The sequence below is a fragment of the Mustela putorius genome, unplaced genomic scaffold (genome assembly GCF_011764305.1).
Source record: "Mustela putorius furo isolate JIRA1106 unplaced genomic scaffold, ASM1176430v1.1 tig00000382_pilon_pilon_pilon, whole genome shotgun sequence".
NCBI lineage: Eukaryota > Metazoa > Chordata > Mammalia > Carnivora > Mustelidae > Mustela > Mustela putorius.
This window is the reverse complement of record NW_025421367.1, coordinates 2,839,632-2,855,786: the sequence shown is the minus strand read 5'-3', so window position 1 is coordinate 2,855,786 and position 16,155 is coordinate 2,839,632. Positions and strand designations below refer to the sequence as shown.

General features: G+C 38.9%; 1 protein-coding gene across 2 annotated transcripts in view; it reads left to right on the top strand.

Annotated features, from left to right (window-relative positions):
* Positions 1 to 16,155, top strand: part of HERC5 (HECT and RLD domain containing E3 ubiquitin protein ligase 5) — a 41,820-nt gene that overhangs the window by 15,163 nt on the left and 10,502 nt on the right. Inside the window, exons 10-16 of one of the 2 annotated variants that reach the window (XM_045079378.1) lie at positions 446 to 505; positions 2,886 to 2,979; positions 5,870 to 6,059; positions 7,572 to 7,726; positions 11,075 to 11,188; positions 12,276 to 12,386; positions 13,828 to 13,998. In XM_045079378.1, the coding sequence (XP_044935313.1) occupies positions 446 to 505; positions 2,886 to 2,979; positions 5,870 to 6,059; positions 7,572 to 7,726; positions 11,075 to 11,188; positions 12,276 to 12,386; positions 13,828 to 13,998 (895 nt within the window). The remainder of the gene's footprint in view (positions 1 to 445; positions 506 to 2,885; positions 2,980 to 5,869; positions 6,060 to 7,571; positions 7,727 to 11,074; positions 11,189 to 12,275; positions 12,387 to 13,827; positions 13,999 to 16,155) is intronic. The other variant, XM_045079379.1, reaches the window with a different exon arrangement.

Sequence of the window (16,155 nt, the reverse complement as noted above, 5' to 3'; positions counted from 1 at the left end):
ATGTCAGCTGTACTTAAATAATTTTTTTAAAAACCTACTTGTGCTATTACTTCCAAGATGGAACTGAGCCTACCCTCCTCACCCCCATCCTCCCATTTAATTCCTGGTAATTTTTTTCTGTTCCACTTAAGTGCAGCAGAAATAAGTAGGGTTTGGAGAGCTGAGTGGCATGGGGATGTCTTACTTATTCAAGGAATTAACCCTAGGTCAGTCCTTTTCCTATTTCCCTGTGGCTTCTATGACTACATACCTTTTTATTACATTTGTCACGAAGTTTTGAGATTGGGAAAATGAATAGACTTTTAGATGCCCAAGGCAACATGCAAACAAACCAGAGACGGAGAAGTCTGAAGGATGGTTAGGAGATGTGTTATTTATCATGTCTTATGCTATAGGGAGACATACAGTATGATGTGTTTTAACCACCATCTTATTCCTCATATAGGGAAATCAGAGAGATATTTTCATCTCCTGCTTGTCTGATTGGAAGTTTTTTAAGGGAAAGGTAATATATTTAATATATTTATAAAGCTTAAGATCCTGTTAAAAATACTGCGTATAGCATGGTGACTTAGTGAATAATGTATATTTGAAAGTTTGAAAGATTGTATATTTGAAAGTTGCTAAGATAGTAGATCTTGAACATACTCGTTATAAAAAAAAAAGTTGGGGGGCATCTGGGTGGCTCAGTTGGTTAAGAATCTGCTTTTGGCTCAGGTCATGATCTTGGGGTCCTGGGATCAAGCCTCTCATCAGGCCCTCTGCTTAGTGGGGAATCTGCTTCTCTGTCCCCATGGCTCTTATGGTCTTTCTCTCTCTCTCCCCCCCCCTCAAATAAATAAACAAGATCTTTATAAAAAAGGGGGAAAATTGTAACTATATGTGATGATGGATGTTAACTAGACTTAAGTGGTCATTATTTTGCAATATATATATACATCAATTCATAATGTTGTGCACACCTGAAACTAATATAATGTGAGTCAATTGTCTTTCAATAAAAAAATGAAAGATTATAAGATGGCATGAGGTTAAAATAATTCACTCTGTGTTTATCTCTTTAAAGATTCTAAAAAAATCTTTATTTCTATTTATGAGAGAGAGAGACAGCATGCACACACACGTGTATGGGGGGGGTGGGAGAGGAGGCAAGAGGGAGAGGGAAGGAGAATCTCAAGCAGGCTCCCCACTGACCATGGAGTGAGACATGGGGCTTGATCTCACAACCCTGAAATCATGACCTGAGCAGAAATCAAGAGTTGGATGCCTAACTGACTGAGCCACCCAGGCACCCCTAAAAATTAACTGTTTTTAATGAAAGCAGATAAATGCACACTGTAGAAAATGTAAAAAATAAAGGCCTGTGACCGAAAAAAATGAAAATACCCGTAATCCACTACTTAAGAGGACTAGCTTTTGTGCATATATCTTTTTTTATGCAAATTTATTTTTTTACTAAAAATGTGATTATGTTCTTTTATATATTACTTTATACTTAATGTATTTGTCCATTTTTTAATTTTATTCAGTTCATATTATTTAGTAGTTTTCTTTGATGTCATTGTAATGGCTGCATGGTATTGCATGGGAAGGACATACTTTATTTATTTATTGATTTAACCATTAATTTATTTAACTATTTCCCATTAGAAGGTGTTAAGATTTCTTTGAAATTTTAAATGAAAGAACGACTTAGCACTTCTTTTCCTAAATATTTATATGACGTTTATCTTAAGAATATTTTCTATTTTGAGACACGAAATACTTGTATTATTTTACAAAGAATGTGTCTGTTTCTAAGACATTGAACATAAACATATAAAGAAAAAATATAATTCACAAGTTTTTTTTTTTAAGATTTTATTTATTTGAGAGAGAGAGAGAAGGCATGAACAGGGGGAGAGGGGAGAAGCAGGCTCCCTGCATGTGCCTGATCCCAGGATCTTAGGGTCATGACCTGAGCCAAAGGCAGACCCTTAACTGACTGAGCCACCCAGGCGTCCCTTATTAGTAATTTTCTTTTGCAACACTAAGAATTTACTGCTTCTGAACCCCCCTCATCTTTTTAAAAAGATGTATTTATTTATTTATTTGAGAGGGGGAGAGAGAGAAAGAGAGTACTAGTGGGGGGGTGGGCAAGGGAGCCAGAGAATCTTACATAGCTCCATGCTGAGTGTGGAGCCCAAGGTGAGGCTCAATCATATATAACTTGAGACAAAACTGAGTCAGATGCTTAACGAACTATGTCACCCAGGCATCCCTGAAGCCTCTTTTTTTGATACAGACTTTCAGTTCAGGTAAGTGGGAGACATGGTTATTTTTTTTCAGAAATGCGCAGAAAAATCTCTACTTTTTGTGTGTGTAGTGTGGCTTTTTAAAAAAGATAAATATTTAATGTGGTGACTCAGTGGGTTAAGCCTCTGCTTTCTGCTCTTGTCATGATCTCAGGGTCCTGGGTTAGAGCCCCGCATCAGGCTCTCTGCTCAGCAGGGATCCTGCTTCCCCCTCTCTCTCTGCCTGCCTTTCTGCCTACTTGTGATCGCTGTCTGTCAAATAAAGAAAATCTTTTAAATAAATAAATAAATATTTAATATAAGATAGTATCAGAATTAAACTTGGATAGTATGTATATTGTTAATGTGGGCTTTATTTTTTAATCTTTTAGAAATAATCATAAGTGGTCAGTGACATTCTCAATTGAATTTGTGTTTAGCCTAATTATTTTCTTTATTGTAAAGTTGAGGGAAAAAGTAATTTTGTTGAAATGAAATAAGATTTAGAAGAAATGCCTCATCTGGATAAATAGTCTAATGAAATCTATAGTTTTGAAGTGTCCTATTCCACTTACTATCCATGTACTTTTAAATTTTATCTTCCTTCTATAGAAAATCTGCAGAAACGATGCTTATTCACTTGGACTTAAATAAAGCAAGAAGTGCCTTTAAAGAGTTAACCCAGAAGGACTGGATTGCTAACACGGTGGTATTCTTTAGAGTCTTATTTAGAAAAAGAAAATACATTAAAACTTTTTTTTTTTTTTTTTTGACAATTCAAAATTTGAGAAGAAATACTTAGTTTCGGGAGCGTCTCAGACCCTGTAGCTATCCAGATCTGGTGAAAGTCAGACTGCATTCAGGAGTTGGTCCCTTTGGGGCAAATTGGTTGCTCTGGTAATCCCATGGATGAAAAGTAGTCTCAGGGGTTCGTCTGTACCCACAAACAGATACACACACACACACACACACAATATCTGTACATAGATGCACACACTCTCTGGAGGGAATTTTGTCAACTCAGGCTATAAGGAAGATGATTGAAGGATTTGTTGAGGTTGTAAACTAGAACAGAAAGACGTGTTATCTATAATTATTTTAAACATAGATATAGACATGAGAACACTTTTTGTTATGAACATCCCCCTTACCCGGGACTGTCTGGATTCTTTTTCTCTGTGTTTTGTTCTATTGCACCTTTCTATAGGTTCTAGAATGTTCTTTGGGGGATTTTTGCTCTTTGTTTCAGTACTGTTATTATTGTCCTTAGGTTTCCCACTTTGCCAAATGCTCCAAACATGTTTCCTTCATTAGTTTAGCCTTTCTTGATGTAGTCTCTATTTATTTCTGTGTTCTCTTAATATTGGTTGATCCAGGGGTAGTACTTTCTACGTTCTCTCAATCTGTTACTTTCCTGGTGTCACTCTGGTTCCTTTTCTCTCTCCCTGGGCCCCTCTTCTGTCTCCCTTCCCTCCCCCCTCCCTTTTCTTTGCTCCTCCCCTCTGCTCCCTTCCCCTCCATTCCACTGTGCTTTCTTTTCCTCTCCTCACCTCTCTCCTCCCCTTCTTTCTTCCTCCCTGTCCCCCATTTCCCCTCTTTCCATTCCTTTCTCCTCCCTCTCCCCCTCTCCTTCTCATTTGCTCCTGGCCTCTGTTTTTGTACCTCTCATTATCTCTCAGTCTCCCTATCATCTCTTCCTCCTTCCTTTCCTGCCTCACCTGTTCTGCTCTATCCTCTAAAACCAGCATTCTCTATCTGAGCTTCAGGGTCTCTTTACACACACTCCTTTCTCTTGAGGGAAGATGAAAGTTTAATTCTGTTAACCTTGGCAGGACCATGACCCTGTTAGGGGTTAAGGTAAAATGGATCCCTAATTGTGTACCTTTGTCAGAACTCTGCAGCATTTAGTAGGAAGATACCACTTCTGCATCTGTGGAAGGAAGAATTTGGGCCAGTTCCTCACTAAAGCTAATTGTACCTTGGTTGTGCCAGAACAATATTGTATGATATGCAGTCAGCATAATCACAGAGCAGTCTTCCCGTTATTTAGACCAGATAGTTGGCTAAGAAAACCTGTAATGTTTCTTTCTATTTTGAGATTTCTGGGACACAGATTCACAGACTTTTGCAGTTCATTCCTTCATTCAGTAGACTCTTGGATGCTTGCTCTGTGTAGGGCACTGTGGTGCGGACTCCTGGTGAAAATGAGAGACATGCTCCCAGTCTTTAAAACACTTAATTAGGGACAAACACGAACACGCAGGCATTAGTGGGAAGACTGGGTGTGTTTTACGCTCCGCTGCTTTCCCTGATGCCACACTTAGAATCTAGTTAGTGTATAATTAATATTTCTGGATGAATTTAGTCATCTCTAGGGCAATGAATGGTCATCTCTACTTAGAGCAATCAAATCAAGGTCCCCAGAGGAAGTACGAGTTTACCATGTGCCTATCTCAGGGGGGGCATCCCTGGCAGGCAGGAAAGTACACTGAGACACAAGTGTGTGGAACAAGATGGCTGAAGTGAGAGGATCACAGTAGTTCTGCAGGTTTAAGGGGAAGGCTGGGAGATTGGGTGGTATGGCAGCTGATGAGCACTGAGGTAGGAGGGGTGTGTGTTACCGGGAGGTGTTAGAGTAATCAGATATGTTCACTCCAAAGACTGAACCATGTAGTAGAGCCTGCCATAGTGTTTTGATACAGAAATAGATAATTACAAGAATTAGTCCATTTAGAGACACCATTTAGTTCATATCATAATTTAATAATTAAGAGATTGGGTTTTGGTGTCAGAAAGATCCAGAAGAGATTCCCACTTAGCTCTGTGACTTTGTGCAGATACAGAGTTCCTGTCTATAAAATGGGGTTAAAATACCATCTATGTTCCCGAAGAACTATAACCTGATTAACATATGTAAAGCACTTAGCATAATACTTGACAAATGAGTACTCCTGAGTAAGTATAGCTTCTCAGTGGATTTTGAAACAAATTATTTCTTTTATCTGGGCACATCTAACATAAACATTCAGAATTGCATTTGAATTTTTCTTGGAATGCTTGTGTTCTGATATGGGGAATGGTAAATGGAGATTGGAAGGACTAAAAGATTGAGTTTGTAGTGGAGAGTTGGTGATGAGGCAGGTGGTCCTGTGAGGAAACCATGCTATTTTTGTTGCTGGGGTTATTGCTTTTTGTTCCTATGGGGTTATTTCATGTTGCTTTTGGGGGTTCTTATGCATTCTTTTTCTTTAAAGATAATGAGGTAGGATAGTGGAATGAGGGGGTAGAATGTAGTATTTGTTATTGGGAGGGCTGCCTATTTTGATTTCCTTGTTCATCCAGTATAACTTTAAGATGATTTCTTCTCCATCTCCTTCAATGCTTCTCAGGAATTAAATGGGATGACACTTGTCACGTATCTATACCTCGAGTAGTTGGGAAGCTATGTGAGATTGGATGTAAACATGGGTTTTAGGACTGATTATTCCAATTCCTTGGTGGAATGAAACTCTGGGTTCTAGATTTTATTTTATTACAAATTGCAGCTAGTTCTTGCTGTGTTTTGAGTGTCTTTTCCCTGATCTTTTTGACCACAGATAACCACATGTCTCAGGGATAATCTGCTCAAAAATCTTCCATTTCATTCTCCACACCAAGAAGCTTTAGAGATTTTCTTCCTTCTCCCTGAGTGTCCCATGATGCATGATTATAACAACTGGGAGAGCCTGGTGGTTCCGTTTGCAGAGGCTATTTGTGCCATGAATGACCAATCTTTACGGGTTCTAGGTAAGACTGATGATTTACATTTTGAAAATACTTTAACCATCCCCTCAGTGGAAATGCACACCTGGTAAAGTTATAGAAAAACTTAGATAATTGTTAACTATGTTGCTGTTTTTTAGTTCATATTCTTAGTATATTGTAAAGATGCTGTAGTAAATATTGTAGTCATCCAAAATAGGTTGTTTCACTACCCTTTTAGAGTTGTTGTAATGGTACATATGTGGTTTGGTCATGAAGTCCTTTGTCCCCAGATTTTTATTATGAAAAATTCCATAGAAATTGGAGGAATAGTGCATGAATATCCATATATCCTCTGCCTTAGAGTCAACGACAGTTAACCTCTTGCCATGTGTGCTTTGTTCTTTATGAGCAGCTTACATTTTATGTTTGCTGAAATACTTGAAAGTAAGTTGGACACATCATGACATTTCACCCATAATTATTTCAGCATGCATCTCTTAAGAGCCTGTGTTAAATCACTATCACACCTAATAAGATTAGTCATAATTCCATAATATCTAGGCCATACTCACATTTCTGTACTTGACATAAAAGTATTTTACAGCCTTTTTTTTTTTTTAAGAGTCTAGGTCAGTTGTCCTGTAGAACACCCTACATGTAAATTTGTCTGATTATTTCCAGCCTTCTCTACTTCAAGTGCATTGGAAGTTAGGTCTAGGGGCTTGATTAGATTTTAATGAGGTTTTTATTCTGACAAATAGCATATTCAGCCCAAAGAAGTCCATTCTTTCTTGTGTTTTTTATGAAATCTAGGTAAGTAAGTGTTGAAAAACTATTGTAAAGCATTTTTTGGTTTTTCACAATGCTGAGAGGTGCATGGATGTGTGTGCTTTCTTTTTAGTAAGCTCTAGGACCAACATGGGGGCTTGAACTCATGACCCTGAGATTAAGAGTCACATGCTCTGTTGAGCTAGCCAGATAACCCGGGAGGTTTTTTTTTTTGTTTGTTTGTTTTGTTTTGTTTTCTTTAAGATTTTATTTATTTGACAGACAGAGGTTACAAGTAGGCAGAGAGGTACGCAGAGAGGCAGGCAGAGAGGAGGGAGCTGAGTGTGGGGCTTGAACTCACAACCCTGAGATTAAGAGTCCCATGATCTACTGACTGAGTCAGCCAGGTGCCCTGAGAAGTGTTTAAGAGTTCAAAACTCATACTGAGAGTGAGAAAAAGAAAGCTGTGCAATTGCAATTAATTCTTAACTCTGGTTTTTTTTAAAACAACATGCTATTGGATCTGGGCAAAAAAAAAAAAAAGTGACTTGTCAGGTTTTTTTTCCCCACAAATTAATGAGATCAGGTTCATGTGTTTGTTATATCAAGGGATTTTTCTCAAGGACATTAAATTCATGAACTTTGTTGATTGCCCTTGTAGTTAACTAAAAACTTTATCACAAATATGTTTTTGTAATTGATAGAATTGACAGTGTTCACTCTGTTTACCTTTAAAAGGCCAAGAGAAATGACATGCCAACAATTGTTTATGTTTGTATTCCTCAGAGGAGTACTGGGCGTCCCTGCAGGAACCTGCATTCATCAGACTAGTCCAGATGTTTAAAAGAGCCGTCACTGCTCAGTTGCACTACTGGACTGAAAGCTCGGAGAACAACTACCACGTTAAGGCTCTCCTAGAAATACTGAAAAAGCTGCATAGGGTAAGGGTCTTTCAGACACTTACAGATACGATTTTTATTTTGCAGTAAAAAAGGTCCCTTGGTTTCAACTGGCCCAAATATTAAGCAAAGTCAGGAAACATGTTTATATTGGTATTTTTAAATTTTTGTTTTCTGTGAGTTAAGTCATGTGTATCAGAGTGTATGTACTTATCTGTGTGCAGTTTGAAGAGAAGTAATGCATACACACTTTACTTTTACTTTTCCATGTTGCACTGGCTAAGCCTTCCTCTATAATGTTGAATAGAAGGGTTGGTGATGGTAGGTTCTTTACTTGTTTGTGATTTTATTTATTTATTTATTTATTTATTTTAAATGTTTATTTATTTATTTGACAGAGTAAGAGAACACGAGCAGGGGGAGCAGCAGATGGAGAGGGAGAGAGGCAAGTTCCTTACTGAGCAGGGAGTCTGAATGTGGGGCTTGATTCCAGGACTCTGGGATCATGACCTGAGCCAAAGGCAGACTCTTAACTGACTGCCACTCACGTGCCCCTATTTATTTATTTTGATTTGATTTTATCATGAAGTGATCTCTACACCTAATGTGGGGCTTGAACTCACAACCCCAAGATCAAGAATCACGTGGTGCCAAGACCTAGCCAGCCAGGTGCCCCTTGTTTATGATTTTATTTTTTTTTTAAATCTTTATTTTTATTTAAATTCAGTTAACATATAGCATATTATTAGTTTCAGAGGTTGATGTTAGTGATTCATCAGTCTTACATAACACTTAAGTGTTCATTCTATCATATGCCCTCCTTAGTGTCCATCACCCAGTTACCCCATTCCCCACCCCTCTCCCCTCCAACAGCCCTCAGTTGTTTGTGATTTTATTTTATTTTTTAAGATTTTATTTTTTTATTTGACAGAGATCACAAGTAGGCAGAGAGGCAGGCAGAGAGAGAGGAGGAAACAGGCTCCCTGCTGAGCAGAGAGCCCAGTGCGGGGCTTGATTCCAGGACCCTGTGATCATGACCTGAGCTGAAAGCAGAGGCTTTAACCCACTGAGCCACCCAGGTGCCCTGTTCGTGATTTTAAAGGAAGAATTTGAATGTCACTATTAAATAGGATGTTTACCGTAGAGTTTTTGAAAATAATCCTTATAGGTAAAGGTTGTTCCTAAATGTTAGACATTTTAAATCCATACAAATACTGACTCTCTTTTTTCCTGCTGAAATTCGAGTTATTTATATGTTTGACTTTCTCATTCTTATCTTTCATGTCTCTTACCCATCTCTCCGTGTGAGTGCATCCCATTCTGACTGACTTTTTTAGCTATATTTTTCTGTCCATGAAATCTCTTTTTAGTGATTTTTATCTGCTAATAAAACTGCCCTTTGGGTTTTCATTCCAAGTATTATGTTTTCCACTTCTAGAAGTTCCATTTCTTTGAAAAATTTTTTTGTTGGTCAGTATTATGGTATCTTGGTCTTTTATTTTCAAGCTTTCCTTCTGCTTATTTAAATCCATATGCATTATACCTCTGGTACCTGAAGTCATTACAGGTCAGCTTTGTCCTCTTCCTTCTGCTGAATCTTCCTCGTGTGTGCTTTCGTTTTGTTTAGTGACACACACACACACACTCACACACTTTCCTTGGAACATTATCTTTTGGAATTCTTGGAGGGCTATGTTTCTCCAGGAAGATTTTCTTGTACCAGGTTCCTAGAGACACCACATCCATTAGGTACTATGTTAAATTAAATTCTTGGCTTGAAGCTCTTCAGATCTGCAGGTGTGGTCTGAATGTGGTGTGTGAATTTTCAGGAAAGTGCTTCTGTGATTGCAAATTCTGTAGGTGACTTTTTTTCCTGCAACTTGGCACCATTTTAACTAACTGCAGTCTGCTTCCTGGAATTGGTGTCGAGGTACGGTGGTGGACTGTTCATTTCTAGCTTACCCTCACTCTGATGGCTTAGCCCTTTTGGATGCCTGATTTATGAGATGGTTTTCTATCATTGGCCCCATAATTTGAACAGAATCTGGGTTTTGTCTCCGTTCCCCAAAACCCCAAGCATTGCAAACTGAAGTTAAGTTCCCCAGGTTTGGCAAATACTCTGAAGGCAAATGCCGCTTTCACCTCATTTTTGACCTGGTTATTTCGTATCTACTTACAGTATTGGTGTTGCATTAAAAATATCTGTTTACACTTCATCCTGTATTTTTTATTGTTTTCAGCAAATCAAGATACCTAACCTGCCAAACTGCTTTAAAAAAAGAGAATTCTGCCATACTGCTGAAATCAGTGGCCATCTCTGGCTACTTTTAAAGGTTTTGTACAAAAGAGAAAGATTAATTAAAAAAAAATAATTTGAGTTTTGAAAAATTGAGAAATTTACCAAAAAGTACAGGAAAGTATATTCTAATGAGCTTTTTCCACTTGCAAAAAAGGAATCCTGAGAAATACTGAAGCAGTAACAAGAATCCTCAAGAAATCCTGCTTTATCCTTTGACTTTTAATGGTGACATTAGATTATTTGTCAGGCTCCCTCCCCAACCTCAGGAGGGAGACCACAGGAAGCCACAGGGATAAAACACCCACTTTTTCCACAACTGGGGATGTGGAAGGCTGAGATCAGCAGGTTCCAGCGGACCATATCATGGAGTTGAAACAGCTTCATGATGCTCTGGGTGGTGGTGCTGGAGGTTTGGATCATCTAAGGTCTAGGTCAGGGTTAATACAATATTCCAGGTGAATGGAAGCCAAGAGGAGCTTTTAGAGGACGTCTCGAGAGTGAGTCTTTTAGGTGGGGACTGTGCCCATTTATGTCAAGTACCTACTGTCACTCAGGTCCAAAGCATGCAGTGTCATTATCAGTGTCTTCACTGACTGATGATTAGTGCTCTTGTAGGGTGTCCATGGATATGCCTGGTCATCGGGTGATGAAGGCTGGAAGACACCCCCCCCCCCCAGTTTAGGTGGGGGATGTTCCACACGTGCCCTATCAGTGGGAGACGTCTGTAAATGGTATATTGTTAAGCTCTGAAGAACAGGACATAATATATTGGGCCCCAGAGTACTTTGGATTTAGGCTGTGATTTGGCTGTGTTTTTCCTTGGACCTAAAATTCTTTAAAGCTTTTCTATGAATTAAAAGTAAGTATGAGTAAGTTTATCATCATATCAATTTCTGCTATTAAATTGTAGGTATTCTTTATGTTCCTGAAAATTTGGGCCTTGGCCAGTGGAGGAATTGGATAGAACTTTATTCTGGTCATTGAAAAAGAGTGTTTAATTTGCTGTCTATGCTGATAATCTAATCAATAGCCATAAAGCAGAATTGTCTTTATATATATAAAACTTTCTCATGGGCCATATTTTATTAAAGGTAAACCAGGCTGTGTGTCAACTACCTGAAAATATTTTCAAAGTAAACGAGCTTACGCACTGGCTTGATTTTTATGGGGATGCATACAGAAGGTCTGCTTGGAAAATTAACTCTGTAAGTATAGCGTGTTTATTATTTATTTAGTAAAGATTCTATTTTTTAAAACTAATCTGTACCCCCAGTGTGAGGGGTCAGATGAGTTGCGTGCTCTACCAACTAAACCAGCCAGTCACCCCATTAGGGTATGATCAGAGGGGGAAGTGAGTTAATGTAGGTGTTTGTGCTATAACTCTTATGCATGGGTTTCCAATCCTTGTACCCTGCAAAATTGCTCAGGAGAAATAACAGGGCTTACAGGAAAGGCGAGATAGTCCCCTCAAAACCAATGCAGTTTTGTAGCCAGAGCCCTCATAGAAAAGCGCTTACTACCTTAGATCATTTGGATCTAACCAGGTAAGCAGCTCTTAGAGAGTGCCACAAGAATATGAAAATGCACCAAACAAAATGGTAGAAATGTACTCACACTCTAATGAGAGAATTGGTGGTACTGAGATGGCGCACATGGGAGTGGGGCTTTCTTAGGTGGGCGTACAAGGCAGCATGACTCACCAGGAGCCAGCAAGCAGAATGGGGCTGCAGCTTTGGTGGTGGCTCTGGGTGTGTCCTTTTTTAATTTTATGAAATTGAAGCTGAAGGGCCGTTGCTGCCAGTTCAGCAGCTGACCTGAGCTTTTTTTCCTTCTCTCTGAATGTTGGAATTCTGCCCCTAGCACGTTGACCCTTAACTGGCAGAAGTCAAGTATAAGCTCAGCACCTATATCCACATTATATCATTCACCTATTTTTCTCAGTGCATCTGAACTAATTTGCATTTTGAAAGTGCACATTGTCGCAGAACAAACTCTTTGGGAAAGTGTCTAGAGTTTACAATTGATTGCTAAGTTAAATGAGCACTGGAAAATACTAGCTCAATTTTTATTTATTTATTTTTAAGTACTAGGTTTACATATCTCTCACTGATACACACAAAACATTTTTTTAGAATTTTAGGTATCTAAGTACTACTGACCAGCAATTTGGATTGCTTCTGCTAGAAGAACTGAGACCTTAAACTAAGTATCAGGGATTTTAGGCTGTGAGTTAAGGTGTTAAGATTTCTCTGTTCTTTCATTTGTCAGAATTCTTGCCATTTCCATTTTTAGGACACTTCAGTAGACACTCAGTATCCTGTCATATTCAGTCATTTTCCATTTATCTTTAATATTCTGTCGAAAATCAAACTACTGTATGCAGATTCACTTTTAAAAATACAGGTATGTATGCCTATTTCTTTGTCTTCATTAACAAATCAGATGACAAATGCCTTCTTAAGTATACAATATTTTGGGGGTTGATAACATTGAAAACAATGGTTGTTTAACATTCATGGAGCTTAGACTACCAAAGGTGTCAAGAAAGACTGTTGTAATTTGGATTGGTCTGGCTTTGAGGCACATTAGGGCCTCAGCAGTGGAAGAGAGAGCAGCATGGACAGCTCCCCTAGCTTGTGGGGCTTTTGCCTTGAGGTTGGGCCATGTATACAGGTCTTCTGTACAGCATCAAAAGAGGCATAGTAGACTTGGGCTTGGTTGGGATTAGCAAACCCATATTTAAGGAGCCCAGTCTAATTAAAAAACAGAGCAGTGGGAATAGTGGGGACAGAGGACTCTTGAAATGCAGACACACATAGATGGCTGATAGTCTAATGGTGCCATGATCAAGGTTTGTAAAAAGTGTCCTCTTTTCAGTGAACTGTTATTGGGTGAGTTGGTTCTATTTGTCAACATATCCAAAAAGTGATTTTGAACTTAAAACTAAACTATTGAAAATGCCCCCGGAAATGAAAGCGCCAGAGTGTCTGCTCTTGTTATTGCTTTTGTATATGCATCTGGATATGTATATGTGTGAATCATATTCAAATATAGGTTATAACATTGGATACTTTTATATAATGCAGTTAACCACTATAAAACAAAATGGGAAGTTGATTTGTAAATATGACTATTGATGAAATATTTAACAAAGGAAAAATGAAAGGAAAAAAGATACAAGAATTTTATTTTCCTTCAACTCTTACAACTCCTCTCCTAATTTTTAGCAGGCCTCCAGTGATAATTTCATGGACCTAGTATTTGATTGTTCATTGTGCTGAGAGCCTTAGACTTGAATTGCCGTTTGATCAGATAGACTGTCTGTGCTGCGCGCATGCGCATCTATCTTTCTGCCTCATATAGAACTTTTTAGATTATCTGTGCCCTAAAATCTCTCATTGGGTTTTTTTCCTAGCATAGGATATCTTTAGAGGGGTCTCATTCCTGAAGTTTCCTGCAGCATGCTTTCTTTCTGAACTTCTTTTCCAAATGAGGAGGTTATGTTCAGCATACTGCTTCAGTGCTTGCTAATCATTCTCTTAACCTAATGATGGCCGTTAGCTCTGGTAGCTGAAGTATTAATAATTGTTGCCAGATAAAGTGGACCAGTGGAGGCCACACCTGGTCACTTTCCTGCTTACACTGGTTGGCTCCACAAAATTTTTCATCCACCAGGTGTTTCTTCGGCTCGTAGAGGGTGAATGCTGAATGTATGGCTTCTCTCCAGTGGCTTATGTAAATAAAGCTCTATTCATGAATGTTTGTAACAAGCACTCCTAATAAATTGACCAAATTCCCACTTAGAGCAAATGGTGAAATGAGTGAAACATTTCTGTTTTCCTAGGAGAAGAAATTTAGAGCATGTATGCGGTTGGCTGGAATTGTGGAACAAGGAGGGTCCGAATTAGCTTTGCTGCCCACTTTGAATCTAACAGTCAGAAGGAGTCACTTGATTGAAGATGTTTTGAGTCACCTAAATCAGTTTGAGAATGAAGATCTGAGGAGAGAGTTAATGGTAAAGTATAATTCTCTATATTTTTGCTGCTGAGAGAAGGAAAACATAAAAGGATGGACAGTGGGTCTTGCAGAGAAGAAAGAATCTCCCTTTGCCGTGCAGTGTTGCCCTGATACCCCATGTAGCTGTGATTTGCTGGGAATAGCTGTGGGCACTTAGTTGCCCTCAGGCTGAGGAGCAGCGGTTGAAAGGGTTGTCCTCCCCCAGCCTGGGCAGCTAAAAAGTCCAGAACTACCCTTAAGAGGTCCAGTCCCTCCTGAGACCTGACCCAGCCTAGCTAGTCACCCCATGGGGAGGGTTCCAGTGAGATGAGGTTGACACAGAGATTTGAAGATTAGTTTCTGCTCTCATACATGTACCCAAATTGCTGTGGAAAAGAGAACTTCCTCTTTATTAACTGTAGTTTTTTGAGGGTATTATTGTAGAAAGCCCCATGTTATGAACATAGATGATCTCTGGTTTAGTTATTCTACACTTGATCTTAGCCAAAAGGCCGAGAAGCGATCTGGTTTAGTTATTCTATAACTTGTCTTACTAGTAGATATTGGACACAGGATAATAATAATATATAGTGAATCTGGTGAACATTTTCCTTTTGCCAAGAACACTGTGAATGCTTTAACAAATATTTATGTAACCCTTTCAGTGACACTGCATGGAAGGTTCTGTTTTTCCTTTGTTTTGCTGATGTGGAAACTGAGGTACAGAACAATTAGGTGACTTACCCAAGGGTAATCCAGCTGAGAAGTATCAGAGCTAGGATTTGGGCCCAACTGTTAGGCTCCAGACTTTCCATTTAATCACGACAAAGATTTGCCTGATGATATTTATTAGAATGTTTTGATAGACCTTAGTTTATCACTTATCCTACTCAGATTAAAGAATGACTTGACTCAAGTTCAAGACACCATTTGAAAAGTATGTTGCACTAGGATTTGTGGTTAGAGGTAGCATTACCACATATTTTTGCATATAGGTAGTTTTTAAAAATCTAACAAACTCATTATGTGAATCTTACTTAACCTGTGATGTCAAGCCAGCCCACTGAGTTATTTTAGTTCCATTTTTATAGTTCATTCATCCCTCTTAAACATTTAGGTAACATTTGATGAGCAGCCACCATTTTCCAGACTGTGAGAGGTGTTTTGTATATGTTTTTCTGTTTAATTTTCCTGATAATCTCATGAGAAAACTGAGGCTCTGTGAGATGAAGAACCTTGCCCATAGGAAGGGACAGAGTAAGGATTTGACAACTTAGATTTTACTTATTTATTTTTTTTAGAGAGACAGGACAAAGGGGAAGGGAAAGGGAGAGACTCCCAAACAGACTCCACACTGAGGAGGGAGCCCAACACAGGGCTTGATCCCAGGACCCTGAGATCATGACCTGAGCTGAAACCAAGAGTTGGACACTTAACTGACTGAGCTACGCAGGTGCCCCAATACCTCGTCTTCTAAAGATTTTGAATAATTTATTGAGGTTTGAAACTTGGATCTCTAGAAAATAGAAAAGGCATCCATCCATTTAAAGCAGTAAAAGGAGATTTGGGGGAAGTGCCATGGAACATCCCAAAGGCAACGTTGAGCAGGCCTTTGAACAGGAGTGTGCATCAGTCAGAGAGAAGGTAGAGTGGAGAGGAAGGTTAAATGGTTACAGGTGGTAAGTGAAGTTTAAAGAGAAATCGAGCATCCAGGGAAAGCGGAAAGGCAGAACTAGCGCAGAACTGCAAGAATTTCTGGTATTAAAGCAGCAGGAAAAAGAAGAGAGAAATAAAAAACCTAGTTAATACTTCATAAAAGAAAGTAAGGGAGAAAACAGCGTGAAGAAAGAAGAGGGGATTGGAAGTATAAAATGAGCTCGTGAAATCAGGGAGAGGAGGCGTGCGAATGGTCCTCGGAATTCAGGGGTTCACATGTTCTTGGTCCTCTTGAAGAGAGCACTTTTAAGTAGGGAAATAGTTTCGGAAGTTGGGGTACCTGATTCTCCAGAATTTGGTGACTTAGAGTAGAAGCCAGTATTACCTGTATGAGACAATGGTATTGAGATTTTCTTCTTTTAAGAGTAAGGGAGACCTCAACACATTTGTACACTGAAGTGAGGGATTCTAAGAAGGAAGGGCAGGAATGAGTGAGTATTTGAAGGAGCAAAGATGGGTT